Source organism: Canis lupus, chromosome 6 (genome assembly GCF_048164855.1).
Source record: "Canis lupus baileyi chromosome 6, mCanLup2.hap1, whole genome shotgun sequence".
NCBI lineage: Eukaryota > Metazoa > Chordata > Mammalia > Carnivora > Canidae > Canis > Canis lupus.
The window spans coordinates 6,445,775-6,470,382 of NC_132843.1; the positions used below are offsets into that span (position 1 = coordinate 6,445,775).

The 24,608-nt window shown below is 43.4% G+C and overlaps 1 protein-coding gene across 10 annotated transcripts in view; it reads right to left on the reverse strand.

Annotated features, from left to right (window-relative positions):
* The window catches only part of MTCL1 (microtubule crosslinking factor 1), a 128,566-nt gene that overhangs the window by 11,392 nt on the left and 92,566 nt on the right, over positions 1 to 24,608 (reverse strand). For 6 of the 10 annotated variants that reach the window (XR_012032288.1, XR_012032287.1, XM_072828750.1 and 3 more), the window contains 6 exons: positions 23,709 to 23,939; positions 22,238 to 22,435; positions 14,111 to 14,338; positions 8,285 to 8,539; positions 3,011 to 3,307; positions 1,248 to 1,279 (listed from right to left, as the gene is read on the reverse strand). Coding sequence is in view for 8 of the 10 variants with exons in the window: in XM_072828750.1 (XP_072684851.1) it covers positions 1,248 to 1,279; positions 3,011 to 3,307; positions 8,285 to 8,539; positions 14,111 to 14,338; positions 22,238 to 22,435; positions 23,709 to 23,939 (1,241 nt within the window). In the remaining 2 variants the exon portion in view is untranslated. The remainder of the gene's footprint in view (positions 1 to 1,247; positions 1,280 to 3,010; positions 3,308 to 8,284; positions 8,540 to 14,110; positions 14,339 to 22,237; positions 22,436 to 23,708; positions 23,940 to 24,608) is intronic. The other 4 variants (XM_072828745.1, XM_072828746.1, XM_072828747.1 and 1 more) reach the window with 1 other exon arrangement.

The window sequence follows — 24,608 nt, forward strand, 5'->3', positions numbered from 1 at the left end:
CTTTTGAAATTAATAGTAGCAATTAAGATAAAAAATAAGAGGCGAGCCTGTTTAGCTCAGTCAGTGGAACGTATGACTTTTGATCTTGGGGTTGTGAGTTCGAACCCCACGTTGGGTGTAGAGATTACTAAAAAAATAAACTTTTTAAAAAAGATAAAAAATCAGAGCTAGTATACCCAGAAGAGCTCTGTGAAGATAGTTAAACTCTGTTGACTGTGTCTGGCATTGCTTTGTTTTATGTGTAGTAACACATTTAAGCTGTAAAGCAATTTAAATGCCTTCTGTCTACAGATGAGGAAACTGAGGCACAAGGTAGTTAGTTACCCAGCTCACCTCAGGGCATATGGCTAGCGAGAGGCAGAAGTGCATTTGAAACCAGGCTCTAGTTCTCGAATGCAGCCTTGGATGGTCTGAGAAAGACCAGTCAAGGCAGAGCCTGAAGGACAGAAACGCACCACACGCATTTGGGATGGTTGTGGATGAACCTGATACAGGGCAACATGGGGAGGAGACAGTGATTCATGGACTTGAAGTTCCTAGGAAAACCAGGGATGAGGCGATCTGGAAACAGCCAATTGCCCTGAGAAGAAGTTTCCTGGGGTGGAAACAGCATGTGTTCATCTATAAAGAAGCATGTGTGTGAGGGTGGGGTGTGTGCGTCGGGGGTTGTGTATGGGAAATCTTTGTACTTTCCACTCAGTTGTATGTTTTTAATGTTTAAATGTAAACAAATCTGTTTAGATGTGTCTTTTCAGATACATCCTATCATATATATTTTGGGTCATATGTGACAACCAGTATCACCAGCATCACTCACTTGGAATTTATTTGTGGTTTACTGCCGGGAAATATTTTAATAAATCCTCCCAGCAGAGCTTTAAATGCACAGTATATGAAATGTCTCATGGCATATCAAGTGGGAGTCTTTCCAGACCAAATGAGACGAGAGGGGTTTCTGTGGACTTTTCAGAAATCACTGAACACAACATTCTTTTATACACACAGTCCACAGCTGTAACTGTCCTCACCATGACACTACCGCCCACACCAGTGCAGCTAGTCTCTGGCCTTTCTTGCTAATAATAGGAAATTCTGTATTTACAAAATCAATCATAATAAAGCCACTACTTATTTAGAAGTGTTACTTTAAGTCCTTTTGAAGACAGTCTTCAGCGACAGGATAGAATTTTAAGACCAAGAGGTTTTAATTTCGGTAGCCTACTACTGTTTTCGTTACTCTTACTTACCTTTGAAGATTTCCCTTGTGATTTTCTTCTTCCTATAAAGAAGAAATAAGATCGTCTGAATCTGTTCATATTGGTTGCCAGGCAGCTTCAATGTGCTAAGTGATTTGTTTTGCTCTTCTGCCATAGGAAAATACCATTTAGAATATACACTGAGGCCAGGTGTTGGTTGGGAATGCTCCTGACCCCCAGCTCTTTGAACTATAATAAAACGAGGACCTGCAGTGTGAGGAGGGACTGCAGCTCCTGCCGTCCAGGAAGGAGCCCATGTGAGTGAGAAAAACTGGCTATATACTTCATCATGAAGGAGGTAGCTCTCCCGTGCTTTCTCAAAGGAAGCTAGTATATGAATTTCAAGTCTGGCTGTTGTAATGACACATACGTGTGTGTGTGTGTGTGTGTGTGTGTGTGTGTGTAAGAAAGAGAGAGACAGAGACAGAGAGGAGGAGGTGGGGAAAAGGAAGACGTGGCTCCCCATAGAGGAAGTTAGGTGGCTAGGCCCCTTGGTCTAAGCCTCACTTTAGAAGTCGATGCAACCGCCTTTGGCTTGAGCACATTCTCGGTTGTGAGCATTGCCATTTGGAATCAGAGGCGAGCTTATAATGACTTACTGACTTTTGCTCAGGACCCCAGTCACTGTGGACTGGGACCAGGGCAGGCTCCCAACCTGCTTCCTCTCTGCTGTGCAACTGCACCATGGGAGTTGCCAATAGATCAAACAGGGTGGCGCACTAGTGATGTCATGCCACCTGGCCATATACTGCGGAGAAGGCACCTTGCCTCATGGACATCTGGCTGAAGTCTAGCTGCCCCACATTTCAACACTACTTCGCATGAACTCTTAGAAGTCTGTCTCTGGACTGGCTTAGGGACAGGTACAGCAACTGTTAAACCGACTTACATGTAACGATTCCTAAAATCCAACCCAGTTTTAAAACCCAGTTGTAGGGATCCCTGGGTGGCGCAGCGGTTTAGCGCCTGCCTTTGGCCCAGGGCGCGATCCTGGAGACCCAGGATCGAATCCCACATCGGGCTCCCGGTATATGGAGCCTGCTTCTCCCTCTGCCTATGTCTCTGTCTCTGTCTCTCTCTCTCTGTGTGACTATCATAAATAAATAAAAATTAAAAAAATAATAATAAATAAATAAATAAAACCCAGTTGTAGAAGGGGAATCACTAGAAAAACCTGACATTGTGCCATGGAAATTTCAGCCCAGAGCTTACTTAGCTCACTGATTTGTTGATCTAATTTTTGTATGGCTTCTAAGTGTTGGGACTTGTTCCCCCCTTCTTTGCACAGTATAAGAATTTATAGCATGTCATTGTTTAGTAATACTATTTCCAGACGTGAGGTACTTTCCTTAGAACAGATTCCTTTTTTGTTACCAGCAAGTTGTTTAGAATCAGAAGGCTGTTATGATTTAAAGAGAGGTTGAAGACCTATACTCCTGAGAATAAACTGTCTCCTCCTGTGTGTTTCATTGGACCAGCTCATGTATGAGACCTTTTGTTTACACGGGACACAGTTCTATGTCTCCAAACTCTCCAAACCTGAAACATGGTGGTAGAGGGAACTGCCTGCAGCACTCACTAGGAGCTTGGGGTCAGGGCCACCAAGCAGAACTCTTGGCACCATGAATTTTTCATGCTTACTCAGCCCAGAGGCTGCGATTTGCAAATCCCAGGCCTGCTGGCCACGTGGACAGGTTTCCTGACAACCCCCTTGGTCCTGCAGCAGTTAACTGGACCCCAAATCCCAGGCCGACCTGGGGGAGGCAGTTCCTGAACTCCCGCTGGGGCTCTCGGGCTGGAGGCTCCTCTGGCTCGTCATCTAGAGACAAGGCGTCCAAGTAGAGGTTTTCCCGTGCTGAACATCTGTCTGATTCCTTCAGCTTGGACAGCGGCCGGTCTTCGAATGGGGTGGAGTCGGTGTCTGCACAGGACCACATCCCCAAGGGACGGGGCATTCGGGGGCTTCCTGGATGGGCAAAGGGGCGGATGGTGCCTTCTTTTTGATCACAGAGGAAACTGCCACTTCTCCGGGGACTGTTTTCTTTCTGCAACTTCAGGGTTTTAAAAATGAAAACAATTAGCCTCACTTTTCTGTATGTGGCTCTCCCTAAGACCACTGCTCCGCCATGATCTGCACTATGCTTGCGTCCATCGGAAAGACTGTGAGAAGCAAATGTTCTTAAAGTTCTGGCCTTAATTTCATAAGTAATACAACATTACAGACGCTTTTACTAAAAAAAATAAATAAATAAAATCACAATTTTATCTGGACTGGAAAATCTACATTAATCACACACACAAGCCAATTCCTGCTGAGTAGAATATATATATTACTATATACAACGTGGTGTACTGTCCACGGGACATTATACATTTATTTTTAAAAAACTGAACATTGTTAAATGACATATTTAGAGCTCTCTTTTATACTTTCAGAACTTAAGGAAAACCATTGGCGATAGCAAACTTCTGAGGGTGAATCTGATTTTCCTCACCAGCAGAGTTTCCTCCTTAGGTCACTATTATTTCCAAGTCCTTTGGAATGAGTCCTGCATATAATCCAAGGGATTGAACTGGGTTGTAACCATAGGGTGTCAGAAACAATTTCTAACTTTGCTTGAGAGGGTTAATTAAACCTTAGCTATCAAGTTAATTCAAGATCTGGTCTGACTTAAAAACAAAAAATAAGCTGCATACTTTAGAGCTAAACCTTTTTTTTTTTTTTTTTTTTGCCTGACTTGGAAAATTCAGGAAGCAACAGTGGGCAAAACACAGGACCCTCTGGGATTCGGAAGGCCTGAGTTGGAGCCATTGTCCTGTGGCTTGCCGGCTTGCTAGCAGACGTGAAGTTCCCAGCTGTCCCCAGCTCAGTGTTCTCATCTGTAAAATGGGGACAGATGCCTGTTGTAGAGGGGAGGTGTGCAGGGGCCACTGGCCAGACAAGTCCAGCCGGGCGCACTGTTTGTCCATGAGACCCCTGCTCACCCTCCCTGGGGTCGGTGTGCAATACACGCCTTGTTGATTTACAGCTCTAGAACAAACCATGTGGAGCCACTTAGGAAGGGAGCCAGTGTGAAATCACAGGGACAGGCAGGATATGATGAGCAGGGCGGATGCTTACTCCCTAGAGAAGCTGTAATGCACTGCTTTCCCCGGACTCTCCAGACCTTTCCTCACTGCCTTCCTTTTGAAACATGCACAGAAAGCACAGTGGAGGGCTGAGGAGAGTTCCACCTGGGTGTCTCCACTGGGGTTGTTACTGGGTGACATGCTCTCACACTCCACCACATCAGCTGCCCTTCTGACTAAGAAAACTATCTGAAGGGTGAAAGTGACACCCTGGATTTGTTGAAGAAAGATTTTCAGTCCTTAAGGGTTCTACAACTCCCTTGGAAGCATTAATTTACTTCTTAGCCAAGCATCTTTCACAGAATACACCTGTAGGTCTCAAGGGATGCCTTCATCCATGGGCTGGAAGTGAGAGTGGCATGTGCATCATCAGGAACCAAGCCACGTGAAATAATGGAGACAAAGGACTTTCACTCATTTTTAGTAATTTCTGAGATGGTGGATTATTTGAGAAAGACGGAGATTCAAGTGGCCAGAGCCTAAATGTTAGCCTCTGAGGTGGGGTCACCATCGAATTAGGGAACAAGCTGACCACTCTGGGTTTCAGCTTGGCCCCTCTGAGCTCTCCTGTCCCTCAACCCCAAGGCACAGTTCTTCCCAGTTCTCTTCAAGATGCTAAACTGTTTTCTTTAAAACACAAACAAAAACGAACAACAAAAAGGGAAAGCTTTTTATTATGTTCATCTAACGTATGCCAGCACAATTTAGTTTCAACACATGATCATCTCTAAGCTATTCTGGGCAAGGAATTAAAATGCAAGAATCACACTCGGAGCTGCAAATGCACACCGAGGGTGTGTGTGAAGAGGAGGAAAGAATGACTAAGGAGGAGGGCTTTGAACGAGCACACTTTAGCTCGGCACAGTGGGAATTCAAAAATAAATGCAGGCAGCCAGGAGCAAAACACACTAAAGCTGGTCAGTGTTAGGTTTCCTGAAAACGAACTGGAATGGGTATCTGCTGCTGAGATGCCTCTGGGATGTTGTAATAGAATAATGGGTCCTTAAAAGGATAGGGTTTCCTAGGAGAGTCATTTCAGACCAGCCATCAGCACCTACTGTATTTCCAATCCTGCAGTAGAACAACTTTTACCGCAAATAGAAAAAGAAAAGACTTACATTTCAAATAATACAGGAAATGATAAACCCTCAACAGTGTCACCTTACCCAAACTGGTCAAAGGAAAAAAAGGTCACCTTGTGGACAGGTTTTAAAAGAATGGCCTTTCAGGTTGTAGAGGCAGCTGATTTAAGGAAGTTGCTGGAAGGAGGCTGGAATGACACATGGTCTTTAGTATGGCGGCGAGTCCTAGATCATCTGCATGTTAACTGGGAATTTAATTCTAAGGAGAAATGTAGTGTGACTCCATAAAAGGTAACTATCGCCCAATCAAATTTGGACTGGGACAAGAGATGCTGATAAGATAGATGACATGTGTTAAGTGACCTTAACCGCATTCCCATAGTCATCCGTCATATAAAATGCCTCATGTGGTACAGAAATTATGTAGGAATTTAATGACACCGGACAAGTATGAAGCATGTGTTCTGAAAGTGGAAAATGGATTTAGTGTTACTTCCTTCACCAACTGTATTATGTTATCACATTCAAGGTTACACGGCTCACCAAGTAGTCAAATATCAAGAGCATACCTTATGAAGAATGTTCACCTGGATTTCTTGTTTATCTATGGAATGTGGAGCTAAAAATTAAATGAATGAAAAACAAAATCTATACACATATACACGCTTCAGTCAATTTCCTCTTTTCCAGAGAATGCCTGTAACTGCTTCATCTAATTTTTGGGATCAGGCGCTAAGATTTATAAAATCTTCTTTTAAAATGCTGAATATTTGGGGGAAAAGGCTGGATTTATTTTTAAAAGCCACAACTGCATATCTGAAGCATCATTCACTGGCAGCAAATCCTCTTCTAAAAACAGCAGTGAGATCATTGTACAAAGCCTGTGGGATCCACTGCACAGATTTCAGGAACAGATGAGCGCCTGGAACCCATGTGTCTTGAATCCATTATGCTCAAAGATGTTAACCTTGAGGACTCAAGTTCTGAGGCTATCGGCTCAGCAGAACTGCTATAGTCCTGACACAGAATACTGATGTGAATCAGAAATGGGGTTCAGCACAGGCCTACAGTTACTCTTCAAAATACAGTCTTAAAATGGGGTGATTGCTCCTCCTGAAGAGTCATTAACTCTTCAAAAGTTGATTATCATTGGATGTCCTACTACTTCTTCCTTTACTAGGAGTTGCTCATTCCCAAAAGTAAGACCCTATAAGACTTGCTTAAATTATATCCAAGGTGTGATTTCCAAAAACAAGCCATGATAAGACCAAAGAGCCTCCAGATAACAGGCAAAGTGGACCCCAGAAGGGCATGACAGGGATTATGATGGCCTTACTGTGGTACAGGAGGGACAGACTGCTCACAGAGGGAATGCCAAGAGGGAACCTTCTTGATAACATGGTGCCCGGAGTTACTGAGAAACCAGTTAGCTGAGGCTGGATCTGATAGATCTGTGACCACTTGGCAAACACACGTTTGCTCCTGTAATTTCCACCTAACAACTTATCTGTCCAGTAGAACCTAGGTACACTGGGGATTTAATACAGAAGATTCTTCTCAAATGATGCATCTCTAGGCCAAACAGGAAGTGGCCACCTTTCTTTTGATAGAATTTGGGGAATTTTGAAATGAGCCATATCAAATGTCAATATGGTGACTCAGTTATGTGAGTAATTAAAACTAGGAAGAACTTCCACCCCATTCTATTCTATCTGCAGTGTGCCTTCTTCTCAACAGTTTCTGAGCCAAAGGCTCCTGGCTTTTTATTTTTTATTATTTTTTTAGTTCATTCACCTTCTCTTGCTCCCCTGCAGCATGCAGAAACTAACTGTGGCCATTGCACCTGCCTAACACAGGTATTATGTCTGGTGATGATAGAGCACATTTTTCAAAAAGCTCCCACATAAATGCAGGCAGTATAAGCATTTGTGATAGAGTAAAAAGGTTACTTTTCCTGAAGTCAGTTTCTTATTGATTAATATGTTTCCTTGAGGCCTCATAAATGTATAAGTGTGACAGGCTGAAATAAATGCAAAAATACATATATGCTATGTAAAAATCTAGACAGAGAAGAATTTCAAAACTTCATCAGTTTCATGTGAAAATTTAATTTGTGCATCACTCAGGTGTGACCAATGCAAATGGTCCCAAGTCTGATGTTATGCAGAGAATGATTCTCTGGAAGATAAAAATACAACTCTCCCTCTCCTCCTGAGTTCATCTGGGTGTTTGAACGTTTGTTTAGCTGAAGAGGATGAGCAACCAGCTCCCTCCCCTGACTATGGTCCTACCTAATCACAGCTCAGCAATATCCACAGCAGGTGCAAACAGCCTGATTTCCAACTTAATTCAGCAATTTCTTTACTAAAGGACAGGAATTCCATTCAAGTTGGAGCAGTCACTGTGACCACATCTCTAGGGGGCAAACTTAAAATGTAGTTTGCTTTTTTGGCAGGAATCACCTTACTAGACCTGAAATAATCTCATCTTTCCAGTTTAGTCTTTAAATTCCTTTGACTGTTACCCTGCCCCCCAGCCCTGACCACAGACATACTATACAGATAGACACATACAAGGAAGTTACCTCCAAACTTTGCAACAAAAGGATCTGTGTAATGGAAGGGTAGAGTCTGGGTCTCCAATGCTAGAAATTCTATGACATTTTTCCTCTTCCTCTGGAAGCCTGTGAAACATCCTGATGGAGTTAGGACCTCTAATAGCCTGATTTTTTTTTTTCCTCTAAGTGCTCTTATTTCCAGGTCAGTTTAGTTGTCTGTACTCCCTTCCCTGTTGGTGGGTGCCTGGGTGGTTCCTTACCTGTTCTATTCTCCACAAGAGCTCCTTCTTCTGCTGCTCCCATTCCTGCCGGTCTCTGTCTAGACGGCTAAGAAGTTCCACCTTCTCCCGGCTCCAGTTCTTCTCACTGTGATGGATCTGCCAGCGCAGGTCCATGACCAGGCCATGACTGTCAGTGAGGAGCTTCTGATGCATCTCTCTTTCCTTCTTGAATGCCCCTTTGCTGTCGGTGGAAGAGCATGCTTCTCCCAAATTCTTCTCAGTCTTCTCTTCCAGCTGGCAAGGAAAAAAGGCATAGACCTTAGTTCCTGGCAAATCTTGTATTAACAGGTGGAGAAAATCTTAGCATGTCTGCATATCATTCCTGGAAATGTGTTTAAGCCAAGATTGACCAATCTCATGGAAGAAAACAATTCTCATTTTTGAAGTCCTAATTACAAACATCTGATATAGAGAGTCACACAAAACATAAAGCAGGGAGTTCACTTAGCTTCCTGTGTCTGCTTCTCAGCTCCACTTCCTATCTCGGTTACCACCATATCTTGCTTATCCTTCTATAAAGTTCCTTGAGGGCAGGTGCATGTCTGTCCTAAATCCTCAGAGAAACTAGGGATGGAGCAGTGGGGGTACCTACCAGTCTGCAATAAATATCCATTTACCATCCATGAGATTAAATACCAAAGCAAACAAATTAGCAGAAAAATTTCCATCTAGACCTATCCTATGCAAACTGCTGAAAACTGAACAGGACACCCTGGAGGCAGACAGAAAGCCACAGGATACACAGAAGCATACAGACATGAGTGACAGCACACCTCTCCTCTGACACATGTAAGTCAGAGGATGGTGGAGTGGCATCCTTCAGGGGCCGAAGGGGGAAACTTGTCAACCTGGATAGACTGCTATGCTCAGCAATAATATCTTTTGAAAATAAAGGAAAAAAAAAAGGCTTTTTCAACATATTAAAGTTAAAAAAAAATCATGGCCAGCAGACCAGTGTTTTAAGAAATGATGGATGTTTTCAGGCAGAAGGATCAGGACACTAAGACACTGATGTACACAAAATATGAACACTGGGAATGATATAAGAAATACAAATAAAGCTCATTTCCCCTCTATTTTTAATTGCTTTCAAATATTATTGAGTGTTGGATGCAAAAACAGTTGTAATGTACTGTGTGTTTGTGGAACGTTACATGAAGCAAGCTGTGGCAACAGCAGCAGAGGATGGGAAGAGGGAGTTAGGAGCACACTGTTGCTGTGTAACATGATAGATTTTAGTGAAAGATTGATAAATGTAAAGATGTTTCTTTTTCCTATTCTAGTTCAGCAGACCCCTGGATTTTTACCTATGAACCATGTTACTCCATTCAATTCTTTTTTTTTTTTTTTTGGTATAATATAATTTATTTTTATTTTATTTTTTATAATAAATTTATTTTTTATTGGTGTTCAATTTACCAACATACAGAATAACACCCAGTGCTCATCCTGTCAAGTGCCCCCCTCAGTGCCCGTCACCCATTCACCCCCACCCCCTGCCCTCCTCCCCTTCCATTACCCCTAGTTCGTTTCCCAGAGTTAGGAATCTTCATGTTCTGTCTTCCTTTCTGATATTTCCCACTCATTTCTTCTCCCTTCCCTTATATTCCCTTTCACTATTATTTATATTCCCCAAATGAATGAGAACATACAATGCTTGTCCTTCTCCGACTGACTTACTTCACTCAGCATAATACCCTCCAGTTCCATCCACGTTGAAGCAAATGGTGGGTATTTGTCGTTTCTAATGGCTGAGGAATATTCCATTGTATACATAAACCACATCTTCTTTATCCATTCATCTTTCAATGGACACCGAGGCTCCTTCCACAGTTTGGCTATTGTGAACATTGCTGCTAGAAACATCGGGGTGCAGGTGTCCCGGCGTTTCATTGCATCTGAATCTTTGGGGTAAATCCCCAACGGTGCAATTGCTGGGTCGTAGGGCAGATCTATTTTTAACTCTTTGAGGAACCTCCACACAGTTTCCCAGAGTGGCTGCACCAGTTCACATTCCCACCAACAGTGTAAGAGGGTTCCCCTTTCTCCACATCCTCTCCAACATTTGTGGTTTCCTGCCTTGTTAATTTTCCCCATTCTCACTGGTGTGAGGTGGGATCTCATCGTGGTTTTGATTTGTATTTCCCTGATGGCAAGTGATGCAGAGCATTTTCTCATGTGCGTGTTGGCCATGTCTATGTCTTCCTCTGTGAGATTTCTGTTCATGTCTTTTGCCCATTTCGTGATTGGATTGTTTGTTTCTTTGGTGTTGAGTTTAAGAAGTTCTTTATAGATCTTGGAAACTAGCCCTTTATCTGATCTGTCATTTGCAAATATCTTCTCCCATTCTGTAGGTTGTCTTTGAGTTTTGTTGACTGTATCCTTTGCTGTGCAAAAGCTTCTTATCTTGATGAAGTCCCAATAGTTCATTTTTGCTTTTGTTTCTTTTGCCTTCGTGCATGTATCTTGCAAGAAGTTACTATGGCCGAGTTCAAAAAGGGTGTTGCCTGTGTTCTCCTCTAGGATTTTGATGGAATCTTGTCTCACATTTAGATCTTTCATCCATTTTGAGTTTATCTTTGTGTATGGTGTAAGAGAGTGGTCTAGTTTCATTCTTCTGCATGTGGATGTCCAATTTTCCCAGCACCATTTATTGAAGAGACTGTCTTTCTTCCGGTGGATAGTCTTTCCTCCTTTATCGAATATTAGTTGACCATAAAGGTCAGGGTCCACTTCTGGATTCTCTATTCTGTTCCATTGATCTATGTGTCTGTTTTTGTGCCAGTACCACACTGTCTTGATGACCACAGCTTTGTAGTACAACCTGAAATCTGGCATTGTGATGCCCCCAGATATGGTTTTCTTTTTTAAAATTTCCCTGGCTATTCGGGGTCTTTTCTGATTCTACACAAATCTTAAAATAATTTGTTCTAACTCTGAAGAAAGTCCATGGTATTTTGATAGGGATTGCATTAAACGTGTACATTGCCCTGGGTAACATTGACATTTTCACAATATTAATTCTGCCAATCCATGAGCATGGAATATTTTTCCATCTCTTTGTATCTTCCTCAATTTCTTTCAGAAGTGTTCTATAGTTTTTAGGGTATAGATCCTTTACCTCTTTGGTTAGGTTTATTCCTAAGTATCTTATGCTTTTGGGTGCAATTGTAAATGGGATTGACTCCTTAATTTCTCTTTCTTCAGTCTCATTGTTAGTGTATAGAAATGCCACTGACTTCTGGGCATTGATTTTGTATCCTGCCACGCTACCAAATTGCTGTATGAGTTCTAGCAATCTTGGGGTGGAGACTTTTGGGTTTTCTATGTAGAGTATCATGTCATCGGCGAAGAGGGAAGAGGGAGAGTTTGACTTCTTCTTTGCCAATTTGAATGCCTTTAATGTCTTTTTGTTGCCTGATTGCTGAGGCTAGGACTTCCAGTACTATGTTGAATAGCAGTGGTGAGAATGGACATCCCTGTCTTGTTCCTGACTCCATTCAATTCTAATGATTTCTAATCCATTTTCTTCCTTGAAGCCAGAATAATCTTTTAAAAATGTCAATCAGGATGCTTTACTTCCATGATAAAATCAGGATTAATGTTTCAATCTTTCACGCATTCTTCTTTTCCTGCATACCTGACCCGGTGCAGCTCCTCAGATATGCTTATTCCTTTGCTCATTATGCTTTTGTTATCTGAAACGTCCTTTCTCTCCTTTTCTATGTACCCCCTCCTATTCATCTTCTGAGACTCATTCTAAGCAGGACTTTCACAAGCAACCCCTCTCTGAGCCCTCAGACTGAGGTGTCTGGCCCACACACCCTTATTTCCTGACAGCACAGTGTGCAGGTCTGGCAGGGCACTCATTACACTATTATAAATTACAGCCCTCGTCTGGGTCTCCCATTGCACTGAGAGTCCCTCAAAAAATAATCTTCTTGTTGCTGGATCCTTGGCATCTAGAACAAGGCCTGACTTGAGAGTTAATTAAAGGAATTACAGATTTGGCCATGGAAACAACATGGCCTCCACAGAGATAAAATACTTAACTTCTGGTAAATACTTAATTCACCTCTTTTACTTTTAAGTAGAAGAGAGTAAAGATGGGAGTATTATAAATGAACTAGCTTCAGCTCACCTTCATTGCTCCCTGGGCTGCAAATGTTTCAAGAAACTTTTGAATGATTTGGGCGGAAGATGAATCTTTACCTATTACCACCTGGTTTCTAGGTTTAAAGTCCTAATTTTATTTCTTGGTGCCTAGTGATTCTCCCTGAGGCTTGATGAGTAGCACATGTGTGGGTGGATACAGGTTTCTCTAAAACAAAGATGAAATATTTTGAAATTGGCTCATATCAAAGATTAGGCCTCCTTTCTTTAGCTACCCTTAACATTTTTGAAAATATTTAGCTTTCTCCCCCATAAACATATTTTAAAATAGATTTCAAGGCAGCTCACCGGAGAGCATCCTTACTCATTTTTCCTCCACTGCTGACTCTTCAGGCTGTGCACTAAGATAAACAGAGCATCTAGTAAGAATCTTCTACCAGGCAAGTAGGCAGGATTCACAACGGGGTCAGCAGCTCTACCAGCCTGGCCTGATGCTTTGGTTTTGCTACGCTTTGCTGCTTCCTCTGCAGAGAAGACAATGTCTCTACTCTACCTGGGACTATAAGTCTGAATCCACTGCTCCCCCTGCCCAGCTGGCAATGCAGTTGAACCTATGAGTACCAAGGGAGCTGTTTTCTTTTGGCATGACAGACACTTTCAGCTTTTATCAAGGCCATTTGGAAGATGTCTCCTTTCTGGGCAATTTCTTTTCTCTTTTCTTTTCTAGCCAATTCATATAAAATTTTAATTACTTTAGGATTTGCCTCAAAATAAGGCTTAGAAAGTCGATGATCAAGGATGTACAGACTTTTCCTCCCATCATGATCAAGGGGCTGAAAGAAACCTGGAGAAACAATCTGAGGGGAGGAGGTGATACTGATTTTAGGGGTTTCCAGGGAGACTCAAGGCAGGAGGTGATCCTGCTTTTAAGGGTTTCCAGGGAGAAAACACTTAGAAAAGAATGTTTCTGGCTACGTCTGGCCTTACAACCATGGCCATGGCCTAAAATTTCCAAGGAGGCTCTGGTCTATTGGGAGGGTGGAGGCAGTACTCCGTTCTTTCCACTCGAGCACTAAAGTCTCCATGATCTGAGATCAGCCACTTCCTCTGGGCCTCCATTTCCTCCTGGGGAAATAAAGACTTGGAAACTGATCAGACTTCTCGGGCATGTAGTGGAAGGCCTACAAACTCTTTTCAGTGTTTGGAGAAATCTAAAGGAATCTAAATGTTTTCCTTTTCCAAAGATAACTGAAGTCACAATCTGCATTTTCTTTGCATCTATCTGAACTAAGTCCATGTGTTCTGATCACCACTTCACCCTGACTGTCCTTTGAGGGGGCTAAATACAGACTTGTTCAAGCAGAATGGGAAAATAAATGCTACTGTCAAAAGGTGCTCAGTGGAGACTGTGTTTCACACTTGGGACAGTGAATAGGAGAGAAGGAGGTGCCTTGGAAAGGCTGGGAAGTTGTGTGAGTGTGTTCTAAGTAGGCTCCAGCACAGGACTTGAACTCATGACCCTGAGATCAAGACCTGAGCTAAGATCAAGAGTCAGACACTTAACCGGCTGAGCCCCCCAGGCACCCCAAGGCTGGGAATTTTAAGGAGACAAAGGCACCCCACTTTCCCCCTGGAGGATCTGAGGAACTGTAAAGATCGCCATGGATCTGAGGAACTGTGCCTTCTCCCCACCTGGCCCAGATGGCAGAGGAGGAGCTGGGGAGACCCAGGACAGACCCCGCAGGCAGGCACCTGTTCCAGGCGGCAGGTAAGTGCAGCCCACTCCACGTCCCAGGCGGCCTTGTCGCTGGCGTACTGCTGCTGCAGCCGCCGCCGTGCATGCTCGTCCTCCCGCAGCTCGGCGCGCAGGTCCTCCAGCAGGCTCTTGAGTGCACTGAACAGCTGCTGGTTTTCCACCACCTGCGGGAGGAAACACAGGGTTGGCTGTGCCACTCATGCAAGGGTATTCTTCAGGGCGTCAAGGTGGTGCTGGGTTGTGCGCAAGGTGCCATCATAATGGGTGCAGAACAAGTGAAAAGTCTGCAGTTAGTGGGATGGAGCCGGGGGGCGGGGGTTCCTATGTTGCCAGCACTTGGACTCCGATGCTGAGACCCCTCAGGGCCTGGTGGGATAGGAGGAGGGGGTCCGGCACTTGGGCCAGAAGCAGGAAGGAGGTAGCTGCAGGAGGGCACCGGGAACCCAGAAACCAGGGCTACCAGAATGCCCCACATGACTTCATACATCCAAAGCTATGCTTGGGGATGCAGATCTGGCAAGACATAAACACCTATCGATGCTGTCATTTTGATACCAGCCATCGAACCAGAAGGGAATAAACACTCTGTGTCTCTTATAAACATTGGATGGTCATACTCTGACTTGGATGGGTAAGTATGGCCACAGGGCAAAGGGCACTGTGAGCTTTAATCAAAGCCAAATGTAAGTGCTTGAGTTGTTCATGAGGGCTTCCTCACGGTCCTGAGATGGAATCACCATGCCCCTCCTTTCTGCTGTACCAACAGCACAAATAACCACACACCTGCTTGATTTCCTGTGCTGCCTGGGGCCACTCCATCACTGCGTGAGTGCATGGGGGACAGATGCAAACTGACCCGCTCCTGTATTTCCAGTGTCTCACACAATGCTCAGCTCATGTGAAGTATGCAAAGAGGTCAGATAAATGAAAAAGGGATTTCTATCACTGATCTGCTTATACCTAATGTAAAAGATTTTATATTTTCTAAAATTCATCCTGCCCTTTGAAAGCCCATTTCAAAACCACAATTACTATCTTAGTACGTCTCAGCATGGGCATGCTTTCAGAAAGGTTCATCCAAGTGAATTAAATACTGAACCAGTTATGGTACCTCGATGATAAAAGCCCCACGAGCTCATCTCTTCCAATCTGATGGAAAACACTGAAAGTGCATCATGAGCTCCCAGCTGCCCTGATCCCAGGACAATCTTGGTTGGTGCATTTACAAGGCAGGGAGAATCAAAGCACTCCCAGTCCTGCTGGAATCAGAATGTCTCAACTTTGGGAACACAGAGCCCCTTGCTCTCAGAGAGACTCCCCTCTGCTTGATAAACCTCTCATGCCAAGGGCAGTAGGACAGTGCCTCCAGCTCTCTTCCACCATGTGGAGGGCCTGTCACGCTCCTAAAACCATCTCATGAATCCCCTAAACACACCTGCATGTAGATAAAAGTGGACAGCCACACTTGGGAAGAATTTAAGATTCTTTGGCTAGCCCTATATTTGGATTTAAATAAAGTTGAATTAGAAAAGAGAAACTCCTTAACACGAGCAGATTTATTCCTGAAAATTCCCCAGTTTTCCCTGTAATTTGTCTGGAGTTATAATATTATATGTGGTAGAAAGGCCTATTTGTTAACATTTATTGCTTTTTGGGTGTTCTTCCCCTTAATCACCAATTTTTACTTTACTAGCTCTGAGACTAAAGCCAGTTAGAGTATAATCCAGTTAGCATTTGCAAGATTCAGCAGCTAGAGAACCTTCTAAAACTGCTACACGTTCCTTCCAACCACCCGAATAAAAGTAAGTTACCACTGCACTCAAAGAGGTGCTCAGGATATGTGTACAACTGTAATTAATGCAGAACATTTTCTTTCAACTCCACACCAAAAGTATTTAAAAATTATATAAGTGGAGGTGAGTGAGAAGAAGTGCTGCAAAAATCTTTTCAGAAATACACATCTCTTTGAGTACAGAATTTGTTTGAAAAACTATATTTTATAGTTGATTTACTTGGTATTTTCATCTTTGGATTTAAAAATTTTAAAACATCACTACTTTTTAATTCAAAGTATTTTAAGCATAAAGTAATGGGAATATTTTGATCTAGTCTGAGTAGTCATGTAATTCTCGCTGAAGAAAAAGCAGAAAACCATGTCATCAGTTCTTGTATGTGATTAATACCTCCCTACAAATCCCACTTTGTGAATGTAGTCAGCCTGAGGGGTTCTTAGCCCCACACCAAATTGCTCAGATAACCTTAGGAGATTTGTGGTCCTCTAAAGCAGGAATTCACATAACAGTCTTTTGCAGACTGAAATTTTGGTTCCTCTGGAAGTAAGTACTTTCTGGCATTAGGAAATATCAGATTAAATAAAATTAAGCCGTAATGTTTTCATGCACATTTGCATCAGAATCATCAACATAATGTGCCATTATCCCAGTATAATATTAATCATCCTGGAATGAGTTCAAAACTTGCTTTGGGATAAAGGTGGCCAAAGGAAGCAAGGGAGTCCACAGAATCGATATTATTGGTACTTGTTATATAATCACCCAGGAACGGCATGTGACATGGCAAGAAGCCAGACTAGTTCTCTGCCATTGGTATAAAACACCAAGGTCTGATGTGCAAATAAAAATGTCTGAAGACTCAGCTGGGCATGATGCTTCTAAACTTTTTTGCATACAAAAAGCCCAGTAATGAAAAGTAATACTAATTGTTTCTAACAGAGGGTGTGTTAGATCAGGTGTGCCAATCACTCAACTACACAACCTTACTTGCATCTCCCATCAATCCTGGGCACATACTATTCCATTTCCTGTGTTACAGAGGAGGAATTAGGGCATGCAGCAACATAGCATAGATAGGGTCTCCTGCTGAGAAGTACAGAGCATGGGCTGCAGTCTGGGTCTGTCCCATCAAGGCTGGACAAAACAAGCCAAGATCTCTAAATTCGGGCATTATACTCTACCCAGGTTCTGTTTTATTTTGTTTTATTATTATTTTTTTAATTTTGCCTTAAAAGAAGCCATCTAAACTCTGGAAACAAATCCCCCCCCCAATATCAATGGAAATAATATTAGTGAGCCATCCTGAAAGAATGCCTAAAAATTACTTGCCTTACTTTTTCTCCCTGTGAGGGCCATTGCTGGGTAATATTTTGGGTAAAAAGATGAGCCTAATCAAGTTAAGAATGGAATGAAGATTCTCTGGGCCATTTAGAGGTCTTTGGGTTAAAGTCTTGGACACAGAGCTTTCTGAACCTTCTGTGCCAGGGGCCCAATTATGCAACCTTTTAGTTTATATATCTGTTAAATACAGGCCAATTTCAATTAAGAAGACCAATTTTTCAACCTCTCCAAGATCAGCTGGTTGGTCTTCTTGCAAAGAAGCCGGATAAAATGGCCTCACCATTCCCTTTTCCTCAGGCTAAGAGCATTTCAGCCCTTCCAAGCTCATCTCTCTTGGGTGCTTAAAATAATCCCAAAATTGGGATCAGGAGCTTGACAGTGCTATAAAATGTTAAACTTTATAAAAGGTTCAAGGCTGGGCTTCAGCCAGTAAGACTGCTACTCAAATATACAATAAATATTATTAATAGAAAGTGAAAAGGAAGTTTCTGGGAAAGGTAACACACCAAGATATTTGTGATGCAATGCCAGCTATTTGATAAAATCATTCTTGCCTAAGATTTATAAGATAATGTGTTTCATAGTTCTGAGAAAGAGCTAAACTACCATCAACCACTTTGCTTGTATATTGTATATTGACCAGCTGCTGTGGGTTAACCCACAGAAAGCCAGACAACCTCTAATTCCTATTCATGTAGGCTAGCCAGGAGTTCTAGAACGCTATGGTAGCTGTCCCTGACCCCCAACACAGGCATAGTTTCTATTTCATACTTATAAAGAGGGGGACCTCACATCCTATTCAATAAAGTAACTCCTCCACCAGCAAGAGTCCCAAGACAAGTCCTTTACTGTGAGATCAGACAGTAACACATCCAGCAATATCTTAATAAATAAGCCACTTACCATTCTTACTGTCAGTGTTCCACTCAGGTTAATTTTAAGATTCTTTTCTAAAACTACTATCCTCCCACAGATAAAAGAGAATGAGTCACTGAAAACTGACCATGAAAATCCCTGATGGAGGGAGACGAGAGATTCATTTATGTACGAAAATCATTTGTCCTCTAGCTGGGAATACGCCAGGTGATTGGGGGCATGTGGGCTCCAGACAGCAGATCGCCATAATTTTCAGAAAGCTTTCCAAGAATAAATGTGGGTTTGTGAAAGAAGTGATGGACATATATTTAGTAAGTTATAATCCCAAGTTATCAGCCAAAGGATTCAAAGAAATCAGAGCAGGTGTGGTGAAAATCAAGTGACCGGATGGGAATAAATCACTTGTGTGCGAGGTTTAGGGTTTGTTACACACTCAGAAAAGCAGGTCATAAACTGCTGACCATGGCTGACGCTGGGAGGTAGAGAGACCCCTTTCCTGAGTAGCCTCCTAGTACTTGTGGCTCTTCACTCCTATGCCCTTGCTATTTGTGTGGTAACAGAATAAACACAAACACACAGCAAACAGAAAATGTTTCATAACTATAAGCTCTGATCTGGTTCCTTTTATGGAGAGTTGCCTGTCTTCTAGGTGAGGTTATAAAGCTGTAGAGTCTGAAGAATAAATCATGATACAACATACAAAATTGAAGGTAAAAGTGATCCAGGCTCAAGAGGAGAAAAGAAAAGGTCAGGGGATCACATTTCTGATGTATAGGCCTTGTCTGGCAGAAGTGCTCTTTTTGAAAGCTTCCGCATCTTGGGCAAAGCAAAAGCGTGGGCACCAAGGTGAGTTGACATCTGGGAGGCCTAGGGAGCCAAAGGCACTCTATGGGAGAGAGGCTGACTTTTACTGAGGGGAGCTTCTGAAGGCCATAAGCTCTAGATGAGTCCTGGATGTATGAGTGACAAAGGTCCAAAGGAACAGACTCTACTCGGTCCTAGAGCTGGGTCCTGTGGAGACTCTTTAGTGACCAGCTGTAGTTGCAGAGTAACATGAAACATAATTTCATTAGCTCTTACTCTGGATTTTATTTTTAAGATTTTATTTATTCATGAGAGAGAGAGAGAGAGAGAGAGAGAGAGAGGCAGAGACACAGGCAGAGGGAGAAGCAGGCTTCCTGCGGGGAGCCCGATGTGGGACTTGATCCCAGAATCATGACATGAGCCAAGGGCAGACACTCAACCACTGAGCCACCTAGGTGTCCCTCTTGCTCTGAATTTTAAATTAGGTCCTATATATGTACACAGGTGCTTTAATAAAGAATATTGTGTCACATCCCTGGGTGAAAAAGTAACTTCTCTTTGAGTAAATTAATCCAATATACAGATTATTAGCTGGTGGAGACCCAGGACCATAATCCTGGCACTATAGTCACCTTGCATTAAAAATCTTGATTTCAGGGCAGCCCAGGTGGCTCAGCAGTTTAGCACTGTCTTCAGCCCAGGGTGTGATCCTGGAGACCCAGGATCGAGTCCCACGTCAGGCTCCGTGCATGGAGCCTGCTTCTCCCTCTGCCTGTGTCTCTGCCTCTCTATCTCTCTCTCTCTCCTGTGTCTCTCATGAATAAATGAATAAAATCTTTTAAAAAAATCTTGATTTCAAAAAACAAAAAACAAAACAAAATAAATCTTGATTTCAGGAATTACTAGAAAGCATAAAATGCATATGTAGCCTTAGGTCTCAAAAGCTTAATGTAAGTGGCCAGCATCCTGGAGCTCACTGAAAACTATACAGTAAGCTTTTGCATATTTACCAGCTCTTCCAGAAGGCTGGGCAAACTGAAAGTGCTTTCTGTTCTCGAGGACAATTGGGTTGCTATGGCTAGATCGCTGGTTCTGTAACTAAAAATCAGTCAATAGGGCACATTCACAGAGCCGAACATTTTCCAACCTGATAATTTTTTATGAACTATTTCCAAGGACGACTTGATACGAGTACATTTTTTTTTTAAATCTCTCTGGATGGGATACATTTTGCCATCAACTGTGTTCAGCTGTGCCAATGTTCACCAGGACACAGGGCAAAGACCAAGGCCTGGGAAATTGTGTCACTTGCCAATTTCACCTTGGGAAAGGAGGTAGGCCACGTTGCCCATTCTGCTTATCACCTTGGCAGGTTCTCAGAGTTTCTGAAAAGGGTGCGGCTCTCAGGGACACGTGTTCTTGCTCTTGCAGGCAGGCTGCCTCGCTAATACCCATGCCACGAAAGGGCAAGGCAAATCTGCTAACTGAGAATGTTCACTCCCAGGCAAGCAGCTGTCGTACAGTAGAGCTCATTAATCTCCTGTCTTCTGATGGACAGCGTTGTGCATTTAACTCCTACAGACGGATGGATGGGGCCATGACAGGCATGATTCTACCCGTCCCCACCATACCCTGCAGGCACCCCATGTGCCTCTACTGCATATTGTGCAAAGTGGGAAGTCACAGCTCCATCTCTACTTTTGAGGGGGACAGTAAAAACATCAGCTTTGGAAGGAGGAGGCAAAGAGAGATGACATTAAAATATACTGAATGGGAGGTTCCAGCTGAGTGACTTTACATTATTTTCCACCCCCAGGGTAACATTTTCCATGAGAATTGTTTAGAAAACCAGATGTGTTACATTTTTCCCCTTTTCCCATGCATCTGGACACATGCGTGGGAAACACCCAACACATGACCTCAGATGCAGCAGGTTTAGGGCTGAGTGGCAATCAGTGAAAGCTATTTGAGTTAATCGCAGATCTTTTATAGAACTGACATCTCTTTTAAAAATAATAAAAATGGTATGCTTTAGAGGATTATTTGTGAAGTAGCATTTTATTTTCTAACTAGATCAATTGCTGGAAAACTCCTTCTAGGAGCCAAAATCTCCCCAGGGACACTGGCACAATGACAAACTTCCTAATAACTGTAATTAAACATCCATTTGAAAGTATAACCTCTTTCTTGAGTCATATTATTCAGGGAAAATGCAGGGTGGATGGGTGTGCATAGAAAACAACTCTTCAGTTGTGAAAACCTGATTTGTTTGCAAAGAGAAAGCAGGCGGGGTGGGGGGGAATACACATATCCTCTGGGCCCTGTGCTCAGACATCATGACTTTTCTCCTTTGGATCTGAGCCACAGTTCGGATGACAGCCCTCTACCACTTGACCCTCTGAGGCTCTGGGCTGAGGGAGGAGCCACAGTTGTGGCGTCCAGCACACAGGGAGTGCCCAGAAATGTCTGCGGTTGAGTGGCCATGGCCACACCCGGGCTAACTGTGTGCTTTAGGGCCACCCGGTCCTGCCCGTCACCCCAGAGCCAATGGCTTAGGGCTTGGGGCCTCCGGGTCTGCCCTACAGCACCCTCAAAGAAGCAACATAAGGTCAGAAAGGACTCAGACCAGAAGGTCTGGGAGCAAGGAAGCTTTAACACTGGGTCCCTCCTAGGGTCTCAGCACCCCAAACCCAACACAGCTGCTGTTTTGTAGAGAAGCGCAAAAATCTGGGTGGCATCAATAGTATCTTTTGGTTTAGTAAGCAGCGGCTATCTGCTTAATAATTAATAAATAAACGTGGGCTTTGGCAATGTTAATGATTATCTCATATTATACACTGAAATCCCATCTCTATATACGCTTTGATTTTTTTAAGTGTCATCAAATATTTTTACTTCAGGTGGCCCCAAAGAACCTAAAACACTTTATGCATGTTTAGAATTAAAATAAAAATACTTTTTCTTTCCTTCTTATGCATTATGTTGCCAAACTGGTGATGCTGCCGATACCTGTCCCAATCTCCAATTGATCTGATCCTACTATGCTCCTTATTTATGCATGTAAGCCAGATGAACTCATGGGCTGACACTGAAATCAAGTCTTAATGATATGATTTCCAGCACAAATACAGCAACTAACAACTATAGGCAGTCAGAGTTTTTCTGCTCTGTGGAACACCAGCACATAAAATGACAACGCAGACGTAGACCAGGAGTGTCCTCACCCAGGTGTGGGACCTCGGCACTCACCTGCCTGTGGAGCTGTCTCCCATGTGTAGGCTGTAGTCTCGATCCATGGTCACCAATCTGCACAGGGGAGTGTGGAGGATGCTCTCCCAGCGGAAAGCCGCAGCCCGGACCGTTGTCATCTTGGTCTGGGCCGTCCCCCTTCGGGTCCCCCTGCACTCCAAGCTCACCAAGCCTGGGGAGGGTCTCTGGATGCTCGCTCTGAAAACAGCAGGAGACAACGATCTCACCTCCACCCAAATCCTTTGCTGTACAGCCTGGTTTTTATTATTAGAGGGTAATTCTCCACTTTCTAGCTTATCAAGTCTTGACTTCTCAGCCGTTTTCCAAATATGCCCATTTAGCCCATTGCACTTGCTGGCCAACTTCTTCACTTAAATAGCACACAGTGGGTACGTAACTGTGAAAAGATTAGAAGAAAAGATTTTCTAATCTTACTTCTAATCTTATCATTTGTGAGTTAATTTGATAATGAAACATCTTATGATTTATAATTATTGATTATAGTTATGGTTTTATAAGCTAGAGGAAGAGGAACTCCAAAGTACTGATCAGCAGGAGACTTTATAATCACATCTAGGCTTGGCTTAATGATGGTTTTCTATGTCATGGCTATTTGGAAGCAGGCTGAATTAATTTTGGAAGACTTTCCTTCCTCCCTGAAGAAAGAGAATCAATGTATCTTCCCCTTCAAAGGACGACTTAACATTACATACAGTGGAAAGCAGACAGGTCCTTGGGAGCTAAAAGGAAGCCAGCGTTTATGATGCCTTGAAGTAGCTGACAAAGGAGCCAGGTGTGTGGATGTCCAGAACACACCCGGCAGGAGGTTGGAAGGCAAGGCCCAAAGCAGCTTGCAGAGCTAGGGGTCACATTGACTGAATCAATGAGAATCAATCAGAAAGCAAATGACTCTGTTCTGGTTCTGTGATGAATCTGGGAATGGAGGCATAAGAAGGAGCACAGATGCAAATTCCAGAGGTGGCAAAACTCTGACCCATCTGGAACCTAGCAGAGAAGACCCTTAGCAAACTGCATGGGCAGGAAGGGCTCTAGCACTGAAGAACAAAACTGAAATGGAGAGAAGAGAGAAAGATTTAGAACTAGGTTTGACAAACCAGCAAGGCAGCATGAGAGACTGACAGGACCTCAGGGTGACAACTTTCAGGAGTTCACAGGTCATAGCAACAGAAGAGTTCATAGCAACAGAAGAAATGCCGCACATCCTTGCCGCATAGTGGAGTCAGAGACCAGGACTCTGAAGACGAGGCCGAAGTCACAGCACAGAATTCTTGGTCTGATATAGAACTGGACAACCTGTGGCACTTCCCTTGCCCAGACTGGACTTGAGGAAAGAATGTGAACAGAACATGACTTTGTGTGTAGGGTGCAGAGGGACAGCAGAGCCTAGTGGTCAAGAACAGAAGTGATGCAAATAAACTGAACTCTCCAGGGGCAGGGATGGGGCAGGTACCTCAGTGAAATCCTCGCCTTCTTCCTCCATCTGCTTCCCTTGTCGCCAGTGCCTCAGCAGCCATCTGAGTTTGACGTAGAAAAGGAAAATGTTCTGCTTCATAGACCGGAGCTCCTGCTGCATCAGGTTCCTCTCATCACTCCAGGTTTGCTCATGGAGGGTGTTCTGCAAAGCCAGGCTGTGCATTTCCAGTTCTTTCCACCTCAAGGCGTACAGGTGCTCCTCCTCCATCTTGAGGGGAAAGAGAGACAGCGTGATAGCAGCTCTTCTGATTTGCCACCCAAAACAAGTCTTTGCAAAATGCTACTCAATCTTTATCATTTTGCACCTGGGACATGAAACATAGAGGCCCTTAAAGTTCAGCAAACTCCCTGAGATGTGTACTTACTTTTTAGAAAACCTCAAGGCTTTTCTGATTCAGAAGCAAACATTATTTCAAACTAAGGTGTTCTAATAAGTTCTCAATGTCAAGTCTCTTGTGGTGTTTTGGGACGCCTCTAAACTTCTTCAGGAAAATTGATTCTCGGATATATGGCTTACAGCTGACTTCCATGCAGATTCCATTTGCCCTCTGTCTGTGGGTTTGCAAAAGACACACTATAATTGTAAGGTGGTGGGGGGGCGCTAAGTGGAAACTCTTCCCCTTGGCTTCCTGAGCTTACTGGTGCACACAGCTCCCAGGAGCAAGCTGATGGAGGGGCCCACAGAGAGTGGGACAGAGGCAGGTCGGGGCAGGGGGTGGGGGCAGTAGGGTTTTCCTGGACACAAGGCCCTCTGCCTCATATGGTGGACAAATAGGAAAGTAAGTTGAGAACCTCCTTCCACACTTAGGACTTCACAGTCCTATTAGCTACAAGTAACTCTTAGGGAAATACAGCATGCTGAAAAAGCAGTGTTTTC